The sequence below is a fragment of the Aptenodytes patagonicus genome, chromosome 2 (genome assembly GCF_965638725.1).
Source record: "Aptenodytes patagonicus chromosome 2, bAptPat1.pri.cur, whole genome shotgun sequence".
Taxonomy (NCBI): Eukaryota; Metazoa; Chordata; class Aves; order Sphenisciformes; family Spheniscidae; genus Aptenodytes; species Aptenodytes patagonicus.
The window spans coordinates 3,863,768-3,885,445 of NC_134950.1; the positions used below are offsets into that span (position 1 = coordinate 3,863,768).

Sequence of the window (21,678 nt, forward strand, 5' to 3'; positions counted from 1 at the left end):
GTATTTAAAAGACGTGTAGATGAGGCACTTAGGGACATGGTTTAGTGGACATGGTGGTGTTGGGTTGACGGTTGGACTCGATGATCTTAGAGGTCTTTTCCAACCTCAATGATTCTATGATTTTATTCTATGATTCTAAGATCTTTTATGACTTCCTAAGAGTGGAAACAGTGCTTTAGCTGTATACACAAATCCTTGATCATGAGGGGAAACCCTTTTCATGAAAAAACTCATGTTGTTAAGCTCAGATGAGCTTAACTTAGTGTTCTGTGGGAGTCTCTTAAGTGGCTAGACTAAAGGTACAATTTCCTTGCTATTTGACTTGAAATATCTTTAACCATGACAACAGTGTGGCTATACGTAGGCTTTACTTTAAGGAGAACTTATGGCTGTGGACCTCTGTTTATTCTGGATGGATTTAGTCCCTCAGAGACAGCTGTTTCCTTTTGAAGGATGAGTCTGTATTCTGCAAGGGATTCAAGGGCAGCTTTTCAATTCTTGGAAATGCTTTCTTGGATTTCAAAGAACTGGCATGCTCCCTTTACCCCTTTTTTCCTTGGTGTAATACGAAAGACATGCTTCGCTTCCCCCCCCCCCCCCCCCGAAAAAAAAAAAGACTTTTATGAATGTGCAAACAGTGCTCTCCTACTGCGAAATGTGTATATAGCCATGCATTTGCCAGAGAAAGAAAGGTTGTTTATCTTCCCTATTTATCTTGGTATGTCTTCATTTGGATGTGTTGTCTACGTGCATATCCACAGAGAGGGATTTCCAGGGCTTTGGGGTTGGAGAGGATGCAGGGCATGCTCTGCCCTGCGTGGCATGCAAGTAGGTGGGTGTTGCTGAGATGGAATGTCTTTGGTCTGAAGTGCGCCCTGGAAGTAAACACTGCCACTGCACCTTGATCAGCAGTTACAAGTAAATTACCTTTCTGTTTTCAAAAGCTGTGGTTGAAGCAGAATTGTAACAACTATATTTGACGGAGAAATGAATGCACTGCATTTAACAGACTGAGGGGGTAGGGAAGGGTTGAGTTTTTTAGAAAACAGACATTTGGAAACCTTGTGTGAGCCCTTACAGATGGCTTTTGGTGAAGTGTAGTTCTGCTCCATGGTCTACGTTCCCACCCCAGGGTGCCCAGCTTGCATCCACTACACTTCTTTTAAACTTCTAGCCCTTAAAGTTTATCCTTGATTCTTGAATAGTAGTATTGAGAAGTAAAGATGGCATTATTTATGTGTAAATAACAACCAGAAATCTCAAACCAGACTATTGCCAGACATGCATCGCACCTTGATTCTTATACAGGTTTGTTTTATAGAATCATAGAATAGTTTGGATTGGAAGGGACCTCTAAAGGTCACCTAGTCCAACCCCCCTGCCATGGGCAGGGACATCTTCAACTAGATCAGGTTGCTCAGAGCCCCGTCCAACCTGACCTTGAATGTTTCCAGGGATGGGGCATCTACCACCTCTCTGGGCAACCTGGTCCAGTGTTTCACCACCCTCAGCGTAAAAAATTTCTTCCTTCTATCTAGTGTAAATCGACCCCCCTTTAGTTTAAAGCTATTCCCCCTTGTCCTGTCGTAACAGGCCCTGCTAAAAAGTTTCCTGCCATCTTTTTTATAAGCCCCCTTGAAGTACTGATAGGCTGCAATAAGGTCTCCCCAAAGCCTTCTCTCCTCCAGGCTGAACAACCCCAACTCTCTCGGCCTTTCTTCATAGGAGAGGTGTTCCATCCCCCTGATCATTTTCGTGGCCCTCTTCTGGACCTGCTCCAACAGGTCAGTGTCTTTCTTATGCTGAGGGCTCCAGAGCTGGACACAGTACTCCAGGTGGGGTCTCCCCAGAGCAGAGCAGAGGGGCAGAATCCCCTCCCTCGACCTGCTGGCCACGCTTCTTTGGATGCAGCCCAGGTTACGATTGGCTTTCTGGGCTGCGAGCGCACATTGCTGGCTCATGTCCAGCTTTTCATCCACCAGTCCCTCCAAGTCCTTCTCGGCAGGGCTGCTCTCAATCCCTTCATCCCCCAGCCTGTACTGATAGCAGGGGTTGCTCCTACCCAGGTGCAGGACCTTGCACTTGGCCTTGTTAAACCTCATGAGGTTTCTTCCAATTTTGTAAGGCTAGCTGACTAAAACATAAACTGGATAGAGATAGCATTAAAACTTTTAGCTGTCAGCTTTGTCCTTATTTCTGGAGCTAGAGAAGCATGGTTAGAAGTCTTTGACAAATAAAGATACAGTTTCCAGCGCGCTCTTAGCCTGTTCATCGTTCAGGTATCTTTTTCTCCCTTTTTTATGCAGTAACACCCCGAAATGTTGGCTTCTTTAATGTTGACAGAATAAGAACTCAAAAAGCTGAAGAAAAAAAGAACATCATTAGCTAAGGATAAGGATATATCTAACTTAATGGACTCAAAGTTTGAAGTCAAGGGGCATGCCTTGGCTGTGTCCTATCCCTACATCAGGGAAAAAGACCAGAGCAAATTGGTCAGCTTCCCTACCCACCTGCAGAATCTTATTTTTCACAGGTAGAATGCTGGGTGCAGGGTTGGAAGACTGTGTATTCCAGCCAGTTCCCTAATTTGAGATTTTTAGAAGGAGAAGGGCTGAAGCACATTTAGCCAACATCACTAAAGCAGTTTATTAAACTGCATTACTGTGTTAGCATTTGTTGCTTGCTCTGTTCCTGTTCGACTCTCCCATATCCAAATTTTATCTTCCCAAACCATTGGCAATTTGCACGTCTTAGCCCATCCTACAGTGTCTGTATTTCATTCTGTTTTGGCTAGCCGTTCTTGCAGTATTTTCATTCCTTCCAGGTTTGTCTATGTTAGGCTCTTGAGTTTTTGCAGCTATTTCTGTGCTATGGATGGTTGCTGTATTTTACGCAGTATTAGAGGAGACCTGAGTATTTGATTGGAGATCCAGTTTGTGGTAGAGGAATGGAAAGGGTCTCTAGTGCAAAAGTCTACAATTCAAATGATATCCTAGTTAGACAAGTATTTCTTCTGGTAGCAGAGCCAGCTTCCTTCTCACTGTTTGTTTTCTCATGCTGCCACCTTAGTTGTGCTGGCATAGGTGTTGTGACTGTTTGGCAAACTCGGTCCAAGTTAGAATGAATGATTGTTGTAGTGTTGTTTTTAATCCAGATCAGTTCCGCAGTCTTGTTAGCTGCATTGTCTTGCAGACTGACACAATTGAGAAAACTGAAGGAAGAAAGGAAATGCCTGCTTATGCTGGCACTGCTCAGGTCTGCAGTGTTACTGCACCACCAGGGAATAGGCTATTAAAGCCTTATGTATGAGCATCCCTCATCATGCACTGCAGCATTCCTGGTTTCCAAACGCTTCTCAAGGATATTGCCTATCTTGGAAAAGGGCCAAGAGGGTTGTCAGTCTAACACTCAGTCACTGAGAAGACTAGCTCCTAGCCACAATTCCACCCATTCAGCTTCATCTCTGTCCTCTAAGTCCCCCCTTTTTCAAACCTGCCTTATTTTGACCCGACATCTGGACGAAAGGTAGAGGATGCTGGCTAGTCCAGAGCAGAGCTGGTATACACGATATTGATTCTGATAGACTACCAGGTAGCCAGAAGTTGAACACACTGCTTTCCAACTGCTGAATGGGCCAGATATGCTTCATTGCTTCTTGGTTCCTCCTAAACCAAGCAGGTAGCTTGAAGAGTTATAGGGGATTGGGCATGTGGTAGAGCTGTTCTAATGTATCTACTGCTATCTGTAAAGGAGAATGCAAATGTATTTTACAGGAATCTTTTTTATCTGCTGGTTTTCTCTTTTAAAATAGATTCTTATGATAATATAGTACAGGGGTAACAGGTTGGTCACACAAAGTTCCTTCACATTCAGCGGAAGGAGCCTGTGAACACTAGCAGGACTCAAAACAATGCCAGGTGAGTATTTTTGGTGTTATAGAAATCTGCTGTATACAGCAGTGGTTACATATCCAAATCTAATTTCTACATGTATACAGTAATATATGTGCTTTGAAGCAGTGGAACTTCCTGATGTATAGAAGCAGACTGGAGTGCACTAATTTCTAACATCAATTAGGTACGTGTAGAAATGTATAAAATCATTCCTGATCTAATAAAAGAGCTAGAAAATAGGTACCATTTACCTTTTTTCCCCTTCCTTTTCTCCGCTGCATGCCTACATGCATTGTAACAGATGACAAGGCATAGTTGTATTGTTAGTTAACATGTGCCTCCCTTCTGCGAACTTGAAAAAAGCACCAAGAACTCAAAACTACGGACCTGCAAATATAAGCAGTATAAAAAAGAAGGTAGACAGTACTGTGATATTCAGACTAATTATAACAGGCAAAACCACCCTTGGTCTTTAGAATGCCTGTTTTACTTGTGCAAAATACTCATATATACTCATATACTTGGTATCCTTGGGTGAGAGACACATGCAAAATAACATTTTAAGAACAATATAAATAACCCTTCAACATTTTTCTGAAAACACCTAGATCTATAGGTGGCTTCAAGTCATAGAATGATAGAATATCTCAAGTTGGAAGGGACCCATAAGGATCATTGAGTCCAACTCCCTGCTCCTCACAGGACTACCTAAAACTAAAACATATGACTAAGAGCATTGTCCAGACGCTCGCTAAACTCTGACAGGCTTGGTGCCATGACCACTTCCCTGGGGAGCCTGTTTCAGTGACTGACCACCCTCTCGGTGAAGAACCTTTTCCTAATGTCCAGTCTGAACTTCCCCTGACGCAGCTTCATTCCATTTCCTCGTGTTCTATCGCTGGTCACCAGAGAGAGGAGATCAGCACCTCCGCCTCAAGTCAAGAGCACATCCTGCATTAGAGTTTAGCCATACAGGACTGGATCCAAGGAAGCTCCTAAACTTTGCAAGTGCAACTGAGGATAGGGGATAGTGAGTTCTATATGTTAAGCTTCTGGAAAACTAAACTTATTGTCAACATTTAAAGTACTGTTATGTTTATTTAGGAAGCTATACCAGTGTGCAGTAGGATCAGAAGAGTGCCGATTCAGCTGAAGAGACTGGAAAGCACAGCTGTACTGGCTCTGTGCTTGTCAGTGCTGTCGGTGTGTGCTCGGAGGTTCCCTGTGGATGTCGGGAGGCACTTTGGATGACTGATGTGTGTATGGCTTAAGTTTGAGAGATGCTGAGGCACTTATGTGGGCTCTGCATGGTGAAATGGCTTGGTGCATGGCTCGCATGGTGAAAAAATCCTAGGCAGCAGAATAACGTGTTTTCAGGCTATAGTTTCAATATATACTCATTGCTGAGCTTCTACAGCAGAGTTCTTGTTCAGCTGGATCAGTTCCCCAGTCTAGTTTATCAGGTGATGTACAAACGTGTTTGCTGGATCAGTGCAGGAGAGAGAAAGTAGCACAATAATGAGAAAAAGGGATGTGGGCTTTGCTTTTTGAATGTCAAACATAGTGTCATTGGAGGACAACCTGCATTTTGGCATTGTGAGGGCATTCTAGAGTTTTCCTTTATGGACGTTGTAAATTAATTTGCATCAGAGCTTTGTAGTTTACTTTCATCCAGCTTTTTATTTAAGCTCCCCATATAAACCTCTCATCAGGAGTTATAATACTTGATATATGAATAGCATTTGACATATTTGAAGCGCTTCACAAATACTAACACTGTGTCCCTATGTCAGAGGTGCTATTTAAAGACTTCTAGCGCAAGACACTTTCTCCTTCCTACTAAATAGGGAAATTAGGTTTGTAGTCACACTGGGAGTATATTATTCCAACTTCAATTTATTCATAGTAGCACATCAGCTTTGTTAATTTACAAGCAAGCAATTCATTTTCACTCATTTACGAAGCACAAGGTACTGTTGATACATACTGGAGAGCCTAGGGTATCCTGCACCTTTTGGCCTTTCTCTGGTCTGTCTGGATTTTTCAACAGCCTCCTTAAACACTGTATTGTAAATTCTATTTTTGGACACATTCTCCTAATTTAGGACAAATATTAATCTATTTTTCAAATTAGCTGTGTTGAATATCTGTGGGTTCTTTAGACAAATGAGTAAAAATGAGTGCTATCCAGTTTTCTAGCTATTGCAAAAGCTTTTTTTTTTTCTTCCCTCTGGGTTAAAGGGAGGGAAAGGTGACCTATCACTTACCTATTATTGATAGGAAATTCCTCTAAGGGCTTCCCAGTCTCTTTTGCTCAGCTGTACTAGCCTATTTTATGTTTGGGATGTAAATGTTAGCGCTGGAAACCTAATTAAAGTCAATGTGATTACAGTAAACAGCATTCAACTGGCATATGATTGTGTGACTTCCTTACAGTTGTAGGGTGTTTGTGAGAATGACAATAGAGACGTGAAAACTCCTCATAGAAATTTATATTCATGTAAATACCTTGGGTATCACCCAAAGTGAAATCTCGTTCTGGAGTAGGTTTCTGCTGGAGTCAAGCTTTCCTGTGAGTATTTCTAGCTGTATTAATTTGAGGTCATAAGTTTGTAATCAGGGTTGAAACTGGTGTTCCTTACCTGTTTTTTCCACTCAAGAATGCATCTGAGGAGCTTCCTGAGCTAAAAGGCTGGTTGTAGTCAGGTCTGGAGAGATTTCGGATGTCTTTTGGCTGTGCTTTCAGTTGAAAGATTGTCATGACGTATCTCAGCAGGATGTCTTAGTCACTATTATGCAGTGGTTAAGCAGTTAAATCGTTTGTCTGGAAACTTCTGATTAAGCATTCTGATCACTACCACGAAGAACATCAGGCGTGCTTCTGGCAAGGCTCCTCACGTTGCAACCATGAACGACAGAAGCTGTCACCCATCCTGAAGTGATGGCGGTGGCTTTGTTTGACACTCCAAGCGTCTCCACTTGGTCTGTGGAGGCTGTCCAGAACCCAGGGAGACTCTATGCGTTGTTTACTACCCGATCGGAGTTAAATACACTGACCCGATTATGGCTGTGGTGCCAGTGCAAGTCTTGGAGATTAATCTTGTACTGTTTGGAAATAGCAGCCAGATAAAACAAATGCTGTCCTGCTGCATGGGAACTTACTATACTGTTTATATGCTGCGCTTCCTCTGGTGAGAGTTCATGTTGCTGAATGAACCGCACTGTTGTGGTGCTGGTTTATGTTGATTGAAGGTGTGGCTCTAAATGTTTTAAAATTAAATTTCTCTGGTTTATTAATAAAAAAGTAAATAAGCAAATAGATGTATTGCTTGAGAGGCTTCCCCTGCAGACCAGCCATTTTGAGTGTCTTGATGACCACATTTACTTATTTCTCCATTTTTTTTATTCTGGCCATGGTTTTTTAGCATCTGGAATGAGCTCTGTGGCATTCCTAAACAAAAAAGAAGAGAAGCCACTTAATGTGTTTGTTTCGCATAAAGCACCACTTCATCCTTTCTAGGCATACATAAGTTTTTAGAATGTATTTTCAAACGCTTGCACTTGACCTCCTTTGCACCAATGCTGCTATCTCCTTGATGTTTATGTTTAGTTGACTTTATCTTGAGTTGCAGTATGTACTAATTGTTGCTAATTATTTTCTTGGGTGATACCAACTACCTGGCCAGAAGGGATGGGGTACCCTTAGAATCATAGAACCATTAAGGTTGGAAAAGACCTCTAAGATCATTGAGGTCAACCATTGACCCAACACCACCATGCCCACTAAACCATGTCCCTAAGCGCCTCATCTACACGTCTTTTAAATACCTCCAGGGATGGGGACTCAACCAGTTCCCCGGGCAGCCTGTTCCAATGTTTAACCACTCTTTCAGTAAAGAAATTTTTCCTCACGTCCAATCTAAACCTCCCCTGGCACAACTTGAGGCCATTTCCTCTTGTCCTATCGCTAGTTACTTGGGAGAAGAGACCGACCCCCACCTTGCTACAACCTCCTTTCAGGTAGTTGTAGAGAGCGATGAGGTCTCCCCTCAGCCTCCTTTTCTGCAGGCTAAACAACCCCAGTTCCCTCAGCCGCTCCTCAGAAGACTTGTTCTCCAGACCCCTCACCAGCCTCGTTGCCCTTCTCTGGACATGCTCTAACACCTCAATGTCTTTCTTGTAGTGAGGGGCCCAAAACTGAACACAATATTCGAGGTGCGGCCTCACCAGTGCCGAGTACAGGGGCACGATCACTTCCCTACTCCTGCTGGCCACACTAGTTCTGATACAGGCCAGGATGCCATTGGCCTTCTTGGCTGCCTGGGCACACTGCCGGCTCATGTTCAGCCGACTGTCAACCAGCACCCCCAGGTCCTTTTCTGACAGGCAGCTTTCCAGCCACTCTTCCCCAAGCCTGTAGCGCTGCATGGGGATATATATAGTTTACTATACCTTCTTTACTTTTGATACTGTGATAGGTTTAGAATTGATTGATGATATAAAAATGTTAGAGGCTTAAAAATCTCACTTGCTTTTGTTGGGAATGAAGACATCTGACTTCTTCAGTCCTTTTGAAATCGCAACCTGAAAATTAGAGAGGTTCCGAGATGTCTGGCTTGATTCTTTCCTGAGTAAATACTAATGGTTTCAGCTGAGCCTTATGCATCAGTATTCTTGGTGGTTCATCGTCATAGATAATTTTGCTGTAATTTTTTTCCTTTCCAAAGCCATTTCTTATCACAGCAGGCATAACTATTGTTTAAGAACACATACCCCCATTTTCATTATCAACTGACATCGTCGGAGACAGGAGAAGGGGTGGATTTCCAAAAACAAACACTGCATGTTATGTACTCTGTGCAGGGTGCAGAAAGAGATGAAAATGAATGAATCTCTTCTGTTTGCATGCATATAGAAAAGCTGGCAGTGTTCCCTTTAGAGGAGAGCACGCCTGCCAAAATGGTAGGCTTTACTAACTAAGCAGAGATTGTCTTTTGGGTGAAGAAGAGGTTAAATGTGCTTCTGTCACTTCTGAGAGTACTTGGTGGTTGTTATCTGTTTTCCGGGATATAGGCAACTGTTCTCCTTTGCAGTATTTGATGCAAAGACCCTTAAATACAGGCAAGAAACAAACTTAACCAGTTTTTATATGCTGTGCTCAATACATTTAATTCAGCTCTAAAACCGTTCGCTGACCTGGTAATAGATCTTTGGAACTTGCTGGGGAAGGTTGCAAAAAGTTAACTGCTTTAAGAGGAGACAGGATGAGTAACTGGAAGAGTTTCATTGAAGGTTGATGAATGACAGAAACAATGCTTGGCTCAGGAAATCCACTCGGATAAAAATAGTCAGAGGCTGGGAGAGCAGTTAGAGGAAGTGTTGTATGTGCTTGCCTGGTGTCGCCTCTTCCCCCGGCATCCATCTGTGGCCACTGTGGTTCTTCCTTCAGTTGTTTTACCAATGTGCCTGCAGGGAGGTTACTCTCGTTTGCATCAGACGTTTGTCCCAGCAACTTGGGCACCTTCTGGCTGCCAGGACCCAGCTGTTGTTGGTTATTCTGTACGGTGCTGCCTGCTGGTAGTGCCACTTGAAAACTTAGATTTGCCAGTGTGTTTTGAAGTCTCCCTCCCACATGATACAGTCCTCTGTGAGCATCTTGCATGCTTTGCTGTTTGTGTCCACCTTCCTTCAAGTGTAGAGCTTGTCATCCACTTAGTAGTGGATGTCCAGCTCCTGGGTGTGGAAGAAGACAAGGATGTTGGAAGGCCCTACTGGTGCCGAAGCAAATGATGCTTCTGAGGGTGCTCATACTGCTGTTGGAGACAGGGTGCTGGGCTTGATGGAATCTCTTCTGACTCAGACTCCATGAACTTACTAAACACGGCTTGTGTTTCCTTCTTGTAGGCTTGAAAGAATTTTTTTTCTTTTTTACATTTCACTATGCACTGTGTTGCTTCTGGAAGATTATTTAACAGTTGCAGTTCGATAAGATGTGTGAGCTGATCTAACAGCTCACTATCACCTCACCAAAAGCATGATTCCACTCCTACACGTGTCATCTTCCCCCTCTATTCAGATTTAGTGCTTAACTCTGTTTTTGCAGTTAGTTTTCTGCTTGCTTAATTTGCAGAGTCAGGGTCTTAAACAATTTCTTTAGGATACAAAATAATAAATTTTAGGAAACAATGTCATCCTGTAAAAAAAAAAAAACAAAAACTTTTGCCTGACTCACTCCAGTAGCCCACCTCTGGCTCCTGTAGAACTTACTGTTGGCTATGTGCTGATATTTTCTGAAATTCTGGGCAAGAATCAGTGGCTTGTGCATCTGCCTGTGTATCTGCGTGTGTATATACGTGCGTGTGTGTGTGTATGTATGTATATATGTGTGTATACACACACTCACACGCGAGCATTTTTAGTAGCAAATTTTCAAACCATTACAGGGTCAGAAGCAAAGGACTGTGAATTCCTGAAAGAAGTGTCTGGGAGCAGTGATAGCCCATGCTCCTGCTGAGCTCTAAACCCTGTACTGGCAGGGATCTGCCGCCTTGCAGAGAGACAAGCCTTATCTTCTACCGGGTTGTGAGGCAGCAACTCTGATCTCCTGCTGACTTGCTGATCTAGATAAGAGCAGGACAGCCTGGCACGCTGCACCTGAAAGTCTGCTAATCCACTATCTACTAACACATTTGAATTTTGGTTACCGCGTTAGACCTTAGAAAGGTCTAACGTGGAAGGGAAACGGCAATCTGTTACGATTTTTTTGAAAGGTTCATTTCTCAGGCAAAAGATCCTCAAACTATGAAATTCAACTCAGGACAAATGAGTAGGATGTTTGTTTTGTTTGAGAACCTTCCCAAATAATAATCTCTTGCCTCATTTTATAAGGGATCTGTGCTGAATCTCAGGAGAAAATGAGTGGGGGGGAAGAGGGGGAGGGAAACCAAGGGGTTGTGACGTGACCTACCAAATCCTGGCTGTTGGGGCACTAAATAGGCTGAAAGTCTTAAGATGATTTTCCAACTGTAGACGAAGAGTGACTTTTAAAGGCTGGTGGTGGGTTTTTTTGAACAAATGCATCTTGCTTTCATCCACAAATCTGCTTTTTATATTTTGGCTTTTATGTTATTCTGTTTTACATATCAGAATTAAGCCACTATTTCTCTAAGTTGCATGGAAATGTATTTACTGATGTTTTGTGAAGCCATGCTGGTAAAACTTCAGAAATTGTAAATGTTTGTCTGAAACAGCTTACAGTTGAACATATTTAGTATTCTTAATAAAGGCAATATCTGATTTACTGCTTAGTATTTTGTATAGGGTATGACGTTGTTACATTTTAAAGCCTTACTGTAGAATTTTTAGAAAATATATATTGTTTTTTACGGCTTGTAAGGAGTGTATGTTTCTCTGTTTTAGGGCATAATTCAGAAGATTGTGGACAGTCACAAAGTGAAAAATGTGGCCTGCTATGGGTTACGGCTCAGTCATCTGCAGTCTGAGGAGGTTCACTGGCTACACCTGGACATGGGGGTGTCCAATGTGAGAGAGAAATTTGAACTAGCCCACCCTCCAGAAGAATGGAAGTAAGAGTGTAAATCTGTTCAGTGTCAACATCGAGTCATATAAGTCTTTTTGCCTTGTCATTAAAACCAACTCTGTAATTTGCTTTATTAAGGAAGATCCTCTTGTGGTGGAATAGAGGTGATGGAACAGGAAAAAAACCCCACAACTTTTCACATCAGAGAGCTGTAAGCAGTGAAGAACGCTTTTTGTTGTTGTAAGGGGTTTCCTGCAAACTGAGGAGGACAGATAAGTGTAACCTGGGATTTAGAGGAGGCATAATGTAGGAGCAGAAATCTGCTAGTCATTTGTCCTCAAAAACCTGCAAAACTTGTGATATATCTAGTGAACCAGCCCCATCTCAGGTTTTGTCATCCTTAAAAGTTTTAGGACAGGAATCCTATTCCTATTTGTGGTATAAGCACACCACTGAAAATTTAAAAGGATAAATCTTGTTATTTAAATGAAAACAACAAAATACTGTTATTATCTGGTTGTATTTAGATACAGACTAAATAGGAGAAATGTACTTTTGGAAAGAATGAAATGCAGTGAAAAGATCAGTGTATCCCTCTGCAGTTGTAAAACTTTTCAGTTATAAAACTATTTATTGGATAATGAATTGAGGCCCAGAGCAGTGAGTGCCATCTTGCCTTTCTTCTAACTGGGATCTTCAGTTATTCCAGGAGCAATGAACAATAGAAAGGTAACTGCAGAACTTGTTTGTTGTGGGTTTTTTTTTCATAGCCTAGGTACATTTGCTGAGGTATTTTCATGATACCAGTTAGTTGGTCAAAAGAAGTGGTATGACCTATGCTCTGTTGAAGGTTGAGTTTTCTTCAGCTTTTTAGCAGACTAAGCTGATGGTGCATGCTCAGGAGAGGATGTAGGCTGGAGGGGAAGAAGGGAAAGATTGTCCACTTTCCTGGTAGAAAGACGAGGAAACTGAAATTTATCTGCAGAAAGACACAATAATCTACTAGAGAAGATGGGGAGCTCAGAGTTTTAAAATACTATTAGACTAAGTGTAGTACTAATCTCCTGTGGGAACACCAAAAAGTAGATTACTATGGTTACTAGTTCATTGCAGGGGTTTTGTGCAGGTTTTTCTGTGTTTTATGTTCATAACGACAATTTGTACAAAAGTTGCTAGTTATTTTAAAGGCTTACACATATCTTCTGCAGAATTATTGTAAATAGTCTAGACTTAATTTCTTGCAAATGGAGTTATATACTAGCAGATGTCACAGTGGGCAATCTTCAGTTTATAAATTTTCTTTAGGGGCCTGATTTTAACAAATGCAACAAATTCAAACAAATTAGGAATGTTTAAAACTTAGGTTTCAGAAATGTTGCACATTCTCTTCTGTGCATGTTATGTTTTATTGTTTCTGGGATGTGCATCAATATTTTTCCTTTCATACCTTACAAGAAATTTTTCATTGATAATACTGTAAAATCACAGCGTAGGAAGTAAGGGATTCCTGAGTCCTTTCCATGATAATAGTGCTGCGTCTAAGATGTGAATAATTTATGTTTGTTACATAGCGTACAAGTGTCAGTACCAATTTTACTAGGCGGTGCAACTCGCATTGTACACATTGCAGAACAAAGTTAATCACTTTTAAAAGCAAAGTCAGATGATTGTTTTGAAGTCTGTGGAAAGGAATTATATAATATACTCATGAAAGAGCTATGGCAAGATGTAAATTATTCAATACCTTTCCAGAGTGTCATTTAATGTTTTATCGAATACGTGCAGCCTGACATACCTTTTAAATCCATGGAGATTTGCTGTGCGTAATCAAAACGCTGCTGTCATATTTGTAATACCATAACACAGAGTGTTTAAGATTATATGACGGTACTTGTAAAAATAGTTAGATTAGAAAAGGGAGAGAAGTCTTGGAATGGTTCTTGAATTAAAAGCTTCCTGTAGTGTTAATAAACCAGTAACTGACTCTCGTGTGATTTTTTTTTTTATCATTAAATTAAAAGGGCTGTATATTCAGTGTTGAGAAATTAGATCTCAAACGTTCTCCTGGACTAGTCCAGATACTGGAAGTTACAGTGATTGTCAGTAGGTTGTATGCAAAAGTTAACAGAATAAAATCCGTCTCCCATCTGTGCAGCTTTTGTTTGGTGCTCTGCTGTTTATAATCCCGCAGAGGATGGGCTAGTGAAGGGAAGAGACAGAGATATGATTTTGCTTCAGGTGACATAGTTGTAATTAGAGCTTAGGAAGAGTAAATAATAGTGGGCTTTAGGGCAAGAAGGTCACCCAAAATTCTGTCACTTCAAATTTTCTTCCCTCTTCCTATGGCAAACAGTTCAGGTGCAGGAGCACACACAGTGTAGCTTTGCCAAACTGACAGTGGATAACCTCAATTGTGTCGCAAGAGACAAACAGGAAATCACTGCTTACTGGAAGTCTTTTTTTCCCCACCCTCATGTTTGCTTTTATATACTACTTTGACCACCTTCTTGCTGTAAAAAGGGTTTGTATTTTGCATGATAGCAAAGGTTTGAACTCTGTGGTGGGTTTTTTTGTTTGCTTGTTTGTTTTAAATAAAAATCAGTAAAGACCTAATACTTCATTTTTTCCTACAAAGAAGAAAGATTGGCAATAAAAGTCAGACAGAAGCCTTTTATTGACTGTGCCTGCATCTTCACTGTACGTTTACGTTAGGAATGTTTGTGCTAGTTAACTGTATCAAACCAAATATCCTTTCTCCATTTTATTTTATTCTCTGGCAATGAAGATAATTCCATCCAGCATCAGAAAATTCCGAATGCATCTAAGTCATGGTGCCAAAAATGATCAGTTATAATTATTGGAACTGCTTGCTTATTTGTTTGTGGTAGTTTGTTCAGGAAATAAGTATTCTGGAGTTTGCTGTGTTTTATGTCACACTGGGTAATACTGTCTTATTTCTTTGAGTTATGCAAGATTTAGCACTACAGAAGCATTGTGTAATTTGAGTGTAATTCCATGCAATTGCTTTAGAATAACTGTAGTGTTCCAAATGTAGTCTGGGAGTTTTGTTCATTACTGAACTCCAATAACACTGCTGCTGTTAGGTTTATCTTACAGTAGCATAAATTGTTAATTCTTCCTTAAGCATTTGCTTGTATGAAGGCCTGTGTACCTGTGCATGCAGATGATCCCAGATGACAAGTGAAATAAAAACAAACAAAATCCCAGGGCTTTATTATGGGAAGGCAATAAAGACTGGAGTGGATTTGTCTGCTTCAGGTTTCCTCTTAGTGTTTACGCTAGCAAGGCAGACCGGGGCATGCGTTAAACTCACTTTTTAATGAAGAAATTAATCTTCACTTGTAGTAGTATATTTTAATGATAGGGTGTTTCCAGGGGCATGAGAGTGAAAGATTAAAGAGCCTTCCTCTCTTAACCTTTATCTTCACCCTGTACAGCTAGGTGAACTAGGGTTAGCAGGATGTGGGACTCTTAAATCATAGCATCGACCCTGGTCATTTTTGATAATATCGAGCCTTCAACAGCACTCACAGTAGCTATCCTTTCTGTCTCTAAAAATGCTGTGTGTCAAAGCACTGTTCCCTTTGCTGGTCTTTTTTGTCCTGCAAGGGGAGAATCAAGAGGTTTGAGTAACAAATTGTTCCTCACAGGGTAGACATCTTCTAGTTCTATACTTAAGGTTTGTAGGTAAAGTAGGGCCTTGTAACAGGCAACATTCATGCTTTGGCTCTAACAGGTAGAAGATGCCCCAATGCTTAGCAAGTCCTGTACTATAAGTTTTGATAGCTGCAGTACAAATGCCTTGGCACTGACACAAAGGCCAGACCACCTGCAGAATGATGTAATGAGTTGACTAAGTTGATCTAAAAGCTTTTGTACCTCTCCTCTCCACAGTCTGTCTCATCCCCTCTCTTGCTTCCAGTTATCCAGTCCTTTCCCTTTTCTTCTATGCACCTTAATGCTTGTCTAATCCTTCAGCGAGCTGATTCAGTTCATTAAACTCACACAAGGCTCCTCCTTTGTCTGCCCTTTTTGTTCCCCTCTTCTCCTTTCTGGTTACTTTTCCGCTGATGTGAACTGAATTAGAACTTGCTGGAAGCAACCTATGTTCTTGGGACTGGTGAGATTATTTCTTTCAGTGCCACAAAATATTAAGAGTTGGATCATCCTTTCTTTTTTGGCTCCAACTGCCCAGGTAGTGCTTGTTACTCAAAGGGAAGCTCCTAGAACTGCTCAGTAGTGTATGCTGTGCTGTGGACAGGTCACTTCACCATACAACTTGCTAATTCTGTTGATGCCCACCTTTCTGCAGGTCTGAGTGGAGGCCCGTAATGTGTGTCAGTGTGTGCATGGAAGCATCTATACCACAGTATAGTCTTCTGGTTTTATCAAACATAAGGGAAGTGATCATCAGCTGGTGTACTTGCTGAAAAAGCAGACCTCGTTTGTGAGAAAGGGACTTGTCATCCTCATCAGTTGGCTGTGTTTCAAAGACAGTAGATTTAGAGGATATTGAAAATCAAGCCCATCCTTGAGTTGGCCTTTGGAAGTCAGCTTCTTCATTCCCATAGGTGTAGTCAGAGATTAGGTTTATAAGTAGGTAATGAAGGTCACTCTCGGTGACTGTCCCAGCCAAGCTCTTTTGCCTTACTTGATTTTCTCATGAGATCCTGTTGCAAAAAGCAGTACTTCTCGTGGATCCTCAGTTAAGAAGACAAGTTCCTGTAAAGGAGAAAGATTGCTTTTCATATGTTTTTTTTTAATCCCAGAGAGTAAAGGTGTTCTACATCCTGGTCTAGATCAGAGTGACTGAGACAATATGTATGCTGCTGAAGGTTTGAGATCAGTTCCACATACATTTCTTCAGGCCTGAATGGTCTCTGATTGTTGGCTTGTAGGATGACTGGAAAACAGAAAGAGGTGGTGTGGAGCGGCTACCAGTATCTAGGCAATATTTGTTCTTAGTACATTGGGAGGCCAAATAAAGGATTCTTTTCATTTGTATAGTGTGAAAAATCAACCCCATCTTCAGTATCTATTATGAAATAAGATGTCTGAAACACATGCATTGAATCATAACACTTCCCGGATTTAGAAGGTCAGGTGCTTGATACCCCTGTGGTGGGTTGACCTTGGCTGGCTGCCAGATGCCCACCCAGCACCCCTCACTCCCTCACCTCAACAGGACAGAGGGAGAAAATAGGATGAGAAAAATTGCGTGTCAAGAATAAAGACAGATCACTTACCAAGTATGGTCACAGGCAAAACAGACTCAAATTCAGGAAAACTGATTTGATTTACTGCCAATTAAAATAGATTCAGGTAGTGAGAAACAAAGACAAACATTAAAACACCTTCCTAACATCCCCTTTTACCCTGTCCACCTTCACTCCCTAATCCCTCCCCCCGAGGGGCACAGGGGGTGGGGATGGGGGTTGTGGTCAGTCCATCACAGCCCCTCTCAGCTGCTCCTCCCTCCTCACACCTCTCCCTGCTCCAGCGCGGGCCCTTCCCCGGGCTGCAGCCCTTCAGGGACAACCTGCTCCTGCCTGGGCTCTCCATGGCCGCGGCTCCTGCAGGAAATATCCCCCTGCTGCGGCCTGGGGCCCTCCCCGGGCTGCAGGGTGGGTCTCTGCTCCAGCAGGGTCTCTCCAGGGCCGCAGGGGATCCCTGCTCCCGGCCTGCAGCACCTCCCGCCCTCCTCCTCCTCCTCCTCCGGCCTCGGGGTCCCTCTGCTGCTGCTCCCTCCTTGGCTTCCTCCTCCTCTGCCTGTGCCGCCTTTTGCCCTTTCTGGCACCTCTTTTCCCCCAGGCTCCCCCAACTTGGCTGAGGGGCTCAGCCGTGTCCTGCGGTGGGGCCCTTGGAGCCGGCTGGAACGGGCTGTGTCCAGCATGGGGCAGCCCTGGCCTCTCCTCACAGAGGCCACCCTGCAGCCTCCGCTGCCAGTGCGTGGGCACCCTATACAACTCCTTAGGGCAGGTACGCTTACAAACTTATTCTTCTTTGCTTTGAAATAATTGAAAATACCTTGTCCATACCTTGTCCCCCAGAAGCGCTGTGTGCTGGTATTGTGTCTTGTACACAAACCAAGTATGTAGAATTCTGTTCTGGCAAAGCTGTAGCTTTGCCCAAGAAAGTGGCCTGTGTTAGTTTGGAAGATCCTGAATTTTCCTTAGTTGACTTCACTGATTTATAAATTCTCTTTGCCATGCTAATACCCTTGAGTTGCATGTTAGCCTTCACTATGTATTTGCCAGTCCCTCACAAAGATTAATCAGAACAATAATAAAAAGGTGCCATATTTTGTATTAACATTCAGCGATCTGACAAAGTGCAGCTCCAATGGGAAAGGATGAAATTATGTTTTAATTAACCGGGAGATACTGCAATATGAATAACCAGTTACCCAGTCAGTCAGCTATCAGGTCAGTCAACTTTTCTTTGCTCAAAGGTTGGATCTTCACTTTTGAATATTCTTCCTGCTTACTGTTTCATGCAGTGAGGCTTGGAAGGTGATATGGAAACTTGCTGCCATGGAGAGGAATTCGGATCGAAACGGATAAAGGATGAGGAGAGAATAGCAGGAGAAAGTGCACCTGGGAAACGATGAGAAATCAATAAGGACAGTTTTCAGAGAACAGTGTTGGTTTTAATCTTAAAACATAGAAAGACAACTAAAATGCATGGGATTATAGAGCCAAAAAAAATGCAAGCAAGTAGGTTTTTTACACAGATTTGCTTTGTTCCATATCAGTCTCTGCAGTGGTGTTCAACGGTAGATTTGAGGGGATATGGCAGAAGCAGGCAATAGGGGAGGCTTTGCTTTTCTGCTTCTGGACACTGTTCGCGCTGCTTTCTCTCCCTAGCACTTACCAATGCCTGCAGGTACAATTTGGCTTATACCTAAAATTTTAGTGAGTAACTAGATACCTCCTATGTATCATGAAATGTAAACACTGATCAGCAATACAAGGTGATTCTGTGTGCCTTCTCAATTAGAGTAATTTTTGAGAGTTTGTCTTAACTGTGACTTTGAATCTTTTTTTTGTTTATACCTGTCTGTGTCGTCGTATCAGAGAATGGTTTGGGTTGGGAAGGACTTTTAAGGATCATCTAGTCCAAACCCCCTGCCGTGAGCAAGGACATCTTTCACTAGACCAGGTTGCTCGAAGCCCCATCCAGCCTGACCTTGAGCACTTCCAGGGATGTGGCATCCACAACTTCTCTGGGCAACCTGTTTCAGAGTCTCACCACCCTCATCGTAAAAAAATTTCTTCCTTGTGTCCAGTCTAAACCTACACTCTTTCAGGTGTCCTCCGCCTCTCTTCTATATCCTACAGTCTGAAGACTCTTCAGTTTAGGAGCATGTTTTCTTTGCACAAGAAGACTGAGCATGCATTTTCCTTTATGAAATAAACCTGCCATACTATGAAAAAACTTAATTCTAAGTATTCCTAGTTTGTATACAGTGTGTATGCGTGTGTTTACAGTTTCTAAATGTTTTCCTTATTTTAGTGATTTCTAATGGGACAATGATTTCAAAGTAAAGAAGAATACTGGAACTTCTGTTTTCAGTGGAATCATAAGTGGCAGTAACTCCTAGTAACTTTTTATCAATTCACCGTATAAATCTTGATTACAGGCAGCCAAATCACTTGCTGAAAAGAAGTTCTTGTCCTGCTGAAACCAACAGATTGAAATGTTGCAATATTTGCTCTTACCATCATGAGTAGATGGTTAAATATACTTATTTTGGGGAAGGGCTGTGAAGAGTTTTATACTTAGGATATGCTGTATTGGCACACCCAAAGGGATGAGGACATTTATTATCAGAATTTCACTGCAGGAGTGTGTTAGAGGAGGAAGCATGCAGTGTGTGTCAAAAATCATGGGCTGTAACTGCAGGACAAACAATAACGCTACATTTAGGGATTGGAAGAAGTTCAGCATTTGAGAAGGGATACACATTTGGTATATGTCATGGATCAAGGCTAATTCTGAATCTCCTTTGCTCCGTGGTGTACTATTAACTTGAAAAACGTGACTGTCACGTTGAAAACTGGTTCATTCGGCTTTTGCGTGCATCTTGATGATGAAGAAGGAAGTAGGAAACCTTTTTACGGAGAAATCCCTTCAAAACCTTTGGAACAATTCAGAGGTGAATATTGCAGCACTTGATCAGAGAAGGAGCAGAGTCGTGTTCCTTGAGTAAGCCCTTGTTTTGTTTGTAGGATGTGGCTCCCTGGTGGGTAACACTGGTTACCACTCTTACTTGGAACAGTGGGATCTGTGTTTTAAGTACCATGCTTGTGATAACTAAAGATAAAAGCTGTTGCCAGGGGGTCATGTTGGTGGGTATGGCAGCTCATCTGCTGTCCTCACCTACTTGAAGCCTACCTTCCCATGGATCCGGACCTGATAGCTTATCTGCTCCAGGTCCAGCATTGTCTTGATGCTTCAGTCCTCACTGAAGCTTTGAGAAGGCAGCAGGGTTTTATGTTTGCTTCTATTACAAAGGTCCTTTGTAAACATCTTTATGAAATGTCAGGTATTGCATTCCAGTTTAGTTCTCTGAGTAGTCAAAAGAGGAAATTTCCCCTTAGTTTTCTGAGTTTGTTTCGATTTTTATCCTTATTTTTAAGAATGTTTGAAGACGTCTTTTATTTGTGAGGCAATCTCAATTATTATTTTTGTCTCACCAGTTTAATTCTCTTTTTCTTGCTTTTCAGATATGAATTGAGAATTCGATATTTGCCAAAAGGATTTCTAAACCAGTTCACTGAGGACAAACCAACTCTAAATTTTTTCTATCAGCAGGTATGTTCAGTTCTACTACATTTTCTTTTGCTGGCATCAATTTGGAAAATTCTGCCTTTGTTTATGCGGATAACATATTACTGCAGAAACAGAAATTGGTAAAATTTAAGGTTGCGATTATAAAGCAGAAGGGGCACGAAGCCCATGGCATCTTTCTCCTTGAGAAATGATGAGGAATATTTTCCAAAGACAAGGTAATTCTGCAGTTGTCGTCTTAACTCAGATAAAATTTACTGTTGTTCAGCTGGCTTCTTACAGTTATTTCACACTTTATTAGATTGCCGCATTTCTTTACTTTTGCAAGTGCAAATAACTGGGCAATTTCACTACAACCATGGAACGTTTTTTCCACTCATTATTAGGTTATTTTCTTGATTTGAGTATCTCTTACTGATTAGTAAAACTGAATAATAGTGAAAGTTTCTATAAATTAAGCACCTAAATCTTCATTTTGTTCACTTAAATAATTTTAATCTGCTTTTAGACTGGCAAGCTCAAAGTAAAACTTCTTGGGATTATCTTTTAGAGGAGTCTGGACTAGAATGGTTATAGTATTCCCTAACTTCAAAAATCCATGCATCTGTGAAAATTCAAACCTGAAGTTACTTATTTGCTACGTTAGGTGGGTCTTTCCCAGTGTCTGGATGGTATGATGTCTATATTCATATACTGAAATACTGTTAGTGCTTAACAAACAGTTTGTGTTGCTAATGGTGACAAGTTTGTGAACCAGATATGTTTTTATGTCATAGTTTTAAGCAATACTTTACACTGCTATATGGAGGATTAGTTTTAATCTAGATTATTTAAAGGAGTCATTTTATGTAGTGTTGTCATGATAGAGATGGAATGAGGTAGGAAAGAGGGGCAGGGGGAGAGGGCTTGTTAAGTCAGCTGAAACGGCAGAGCTCAAGAGCTACACCATCAAAGCTCTGGAGTTTTGTTTTGAAATAGGAATTTTTTTTTTGTATTTTTACCTGATGCGTTTTGTTCTGTCAAAGGAACAACAATATGAAGTGCTGATAATGTTACTCAAACCACAGGCTCCTATCAAGGAAAACTATTCCCATGGACTACTGTTCTTTTTGTTGTGTCTCTGCCACATTCAAAAATATCCTGATCTTAGGTTGGTTGCTTGGGGCATACCATAATTCTTGAGCAACATCCCCTAAAATTAGGATATAACTGGAGCTGGTCCAAAGCGTGGCACTATTCTGCCCTTGTGAACAGACACGTTTGCAGATGAGGAACCAGGAAACAGTAATTCTGATTAAATTTTCTTTTTATTTTCTAAAAAGATGAAAACATAATCCTCCCCTGTGTCCAGTACTTCAACTGAAAGCAGAATATAGAATTAACATGCTCATACTAATTTCTTAAATGTCTTCTATCCTTTATTGTACACAC

General features: G+C 41.6%; 1 protein-coding gene across 13 annotated transcripts in view; it reads left to right on the forward strand.

Moving 5' to 3' along the window:
• Positions 1 to 21,678, forward strand: part of PTK2 (protein tyrosine kinase 2) — a 226,338-nt gene that overhangs the window by 90,492 nt on the left and 114,168 nt on the right. For 12 of the 13 annotated variants that reach the window (XM_076329035.1, XM_076329036.1, XM_076329037.1 and 9 more), the window contains 2 exons: positions 11,313 to 11,479; positions 20,184 to 20,271. In XM_076329035.1, the coding sequence (XP_076185150.1) occupies positions 11,313 to 11,479; positions 20,184 to 20,271 (255 nt within the window). Of the gene's footprint in view, positions 1 to 11,312; positions 11,484 to 20,183; positions 20,272 to 21,678 lie in introns of those variants that run through there. The other variant, XM_076329040.1, reaches the window with a different exon arrangement.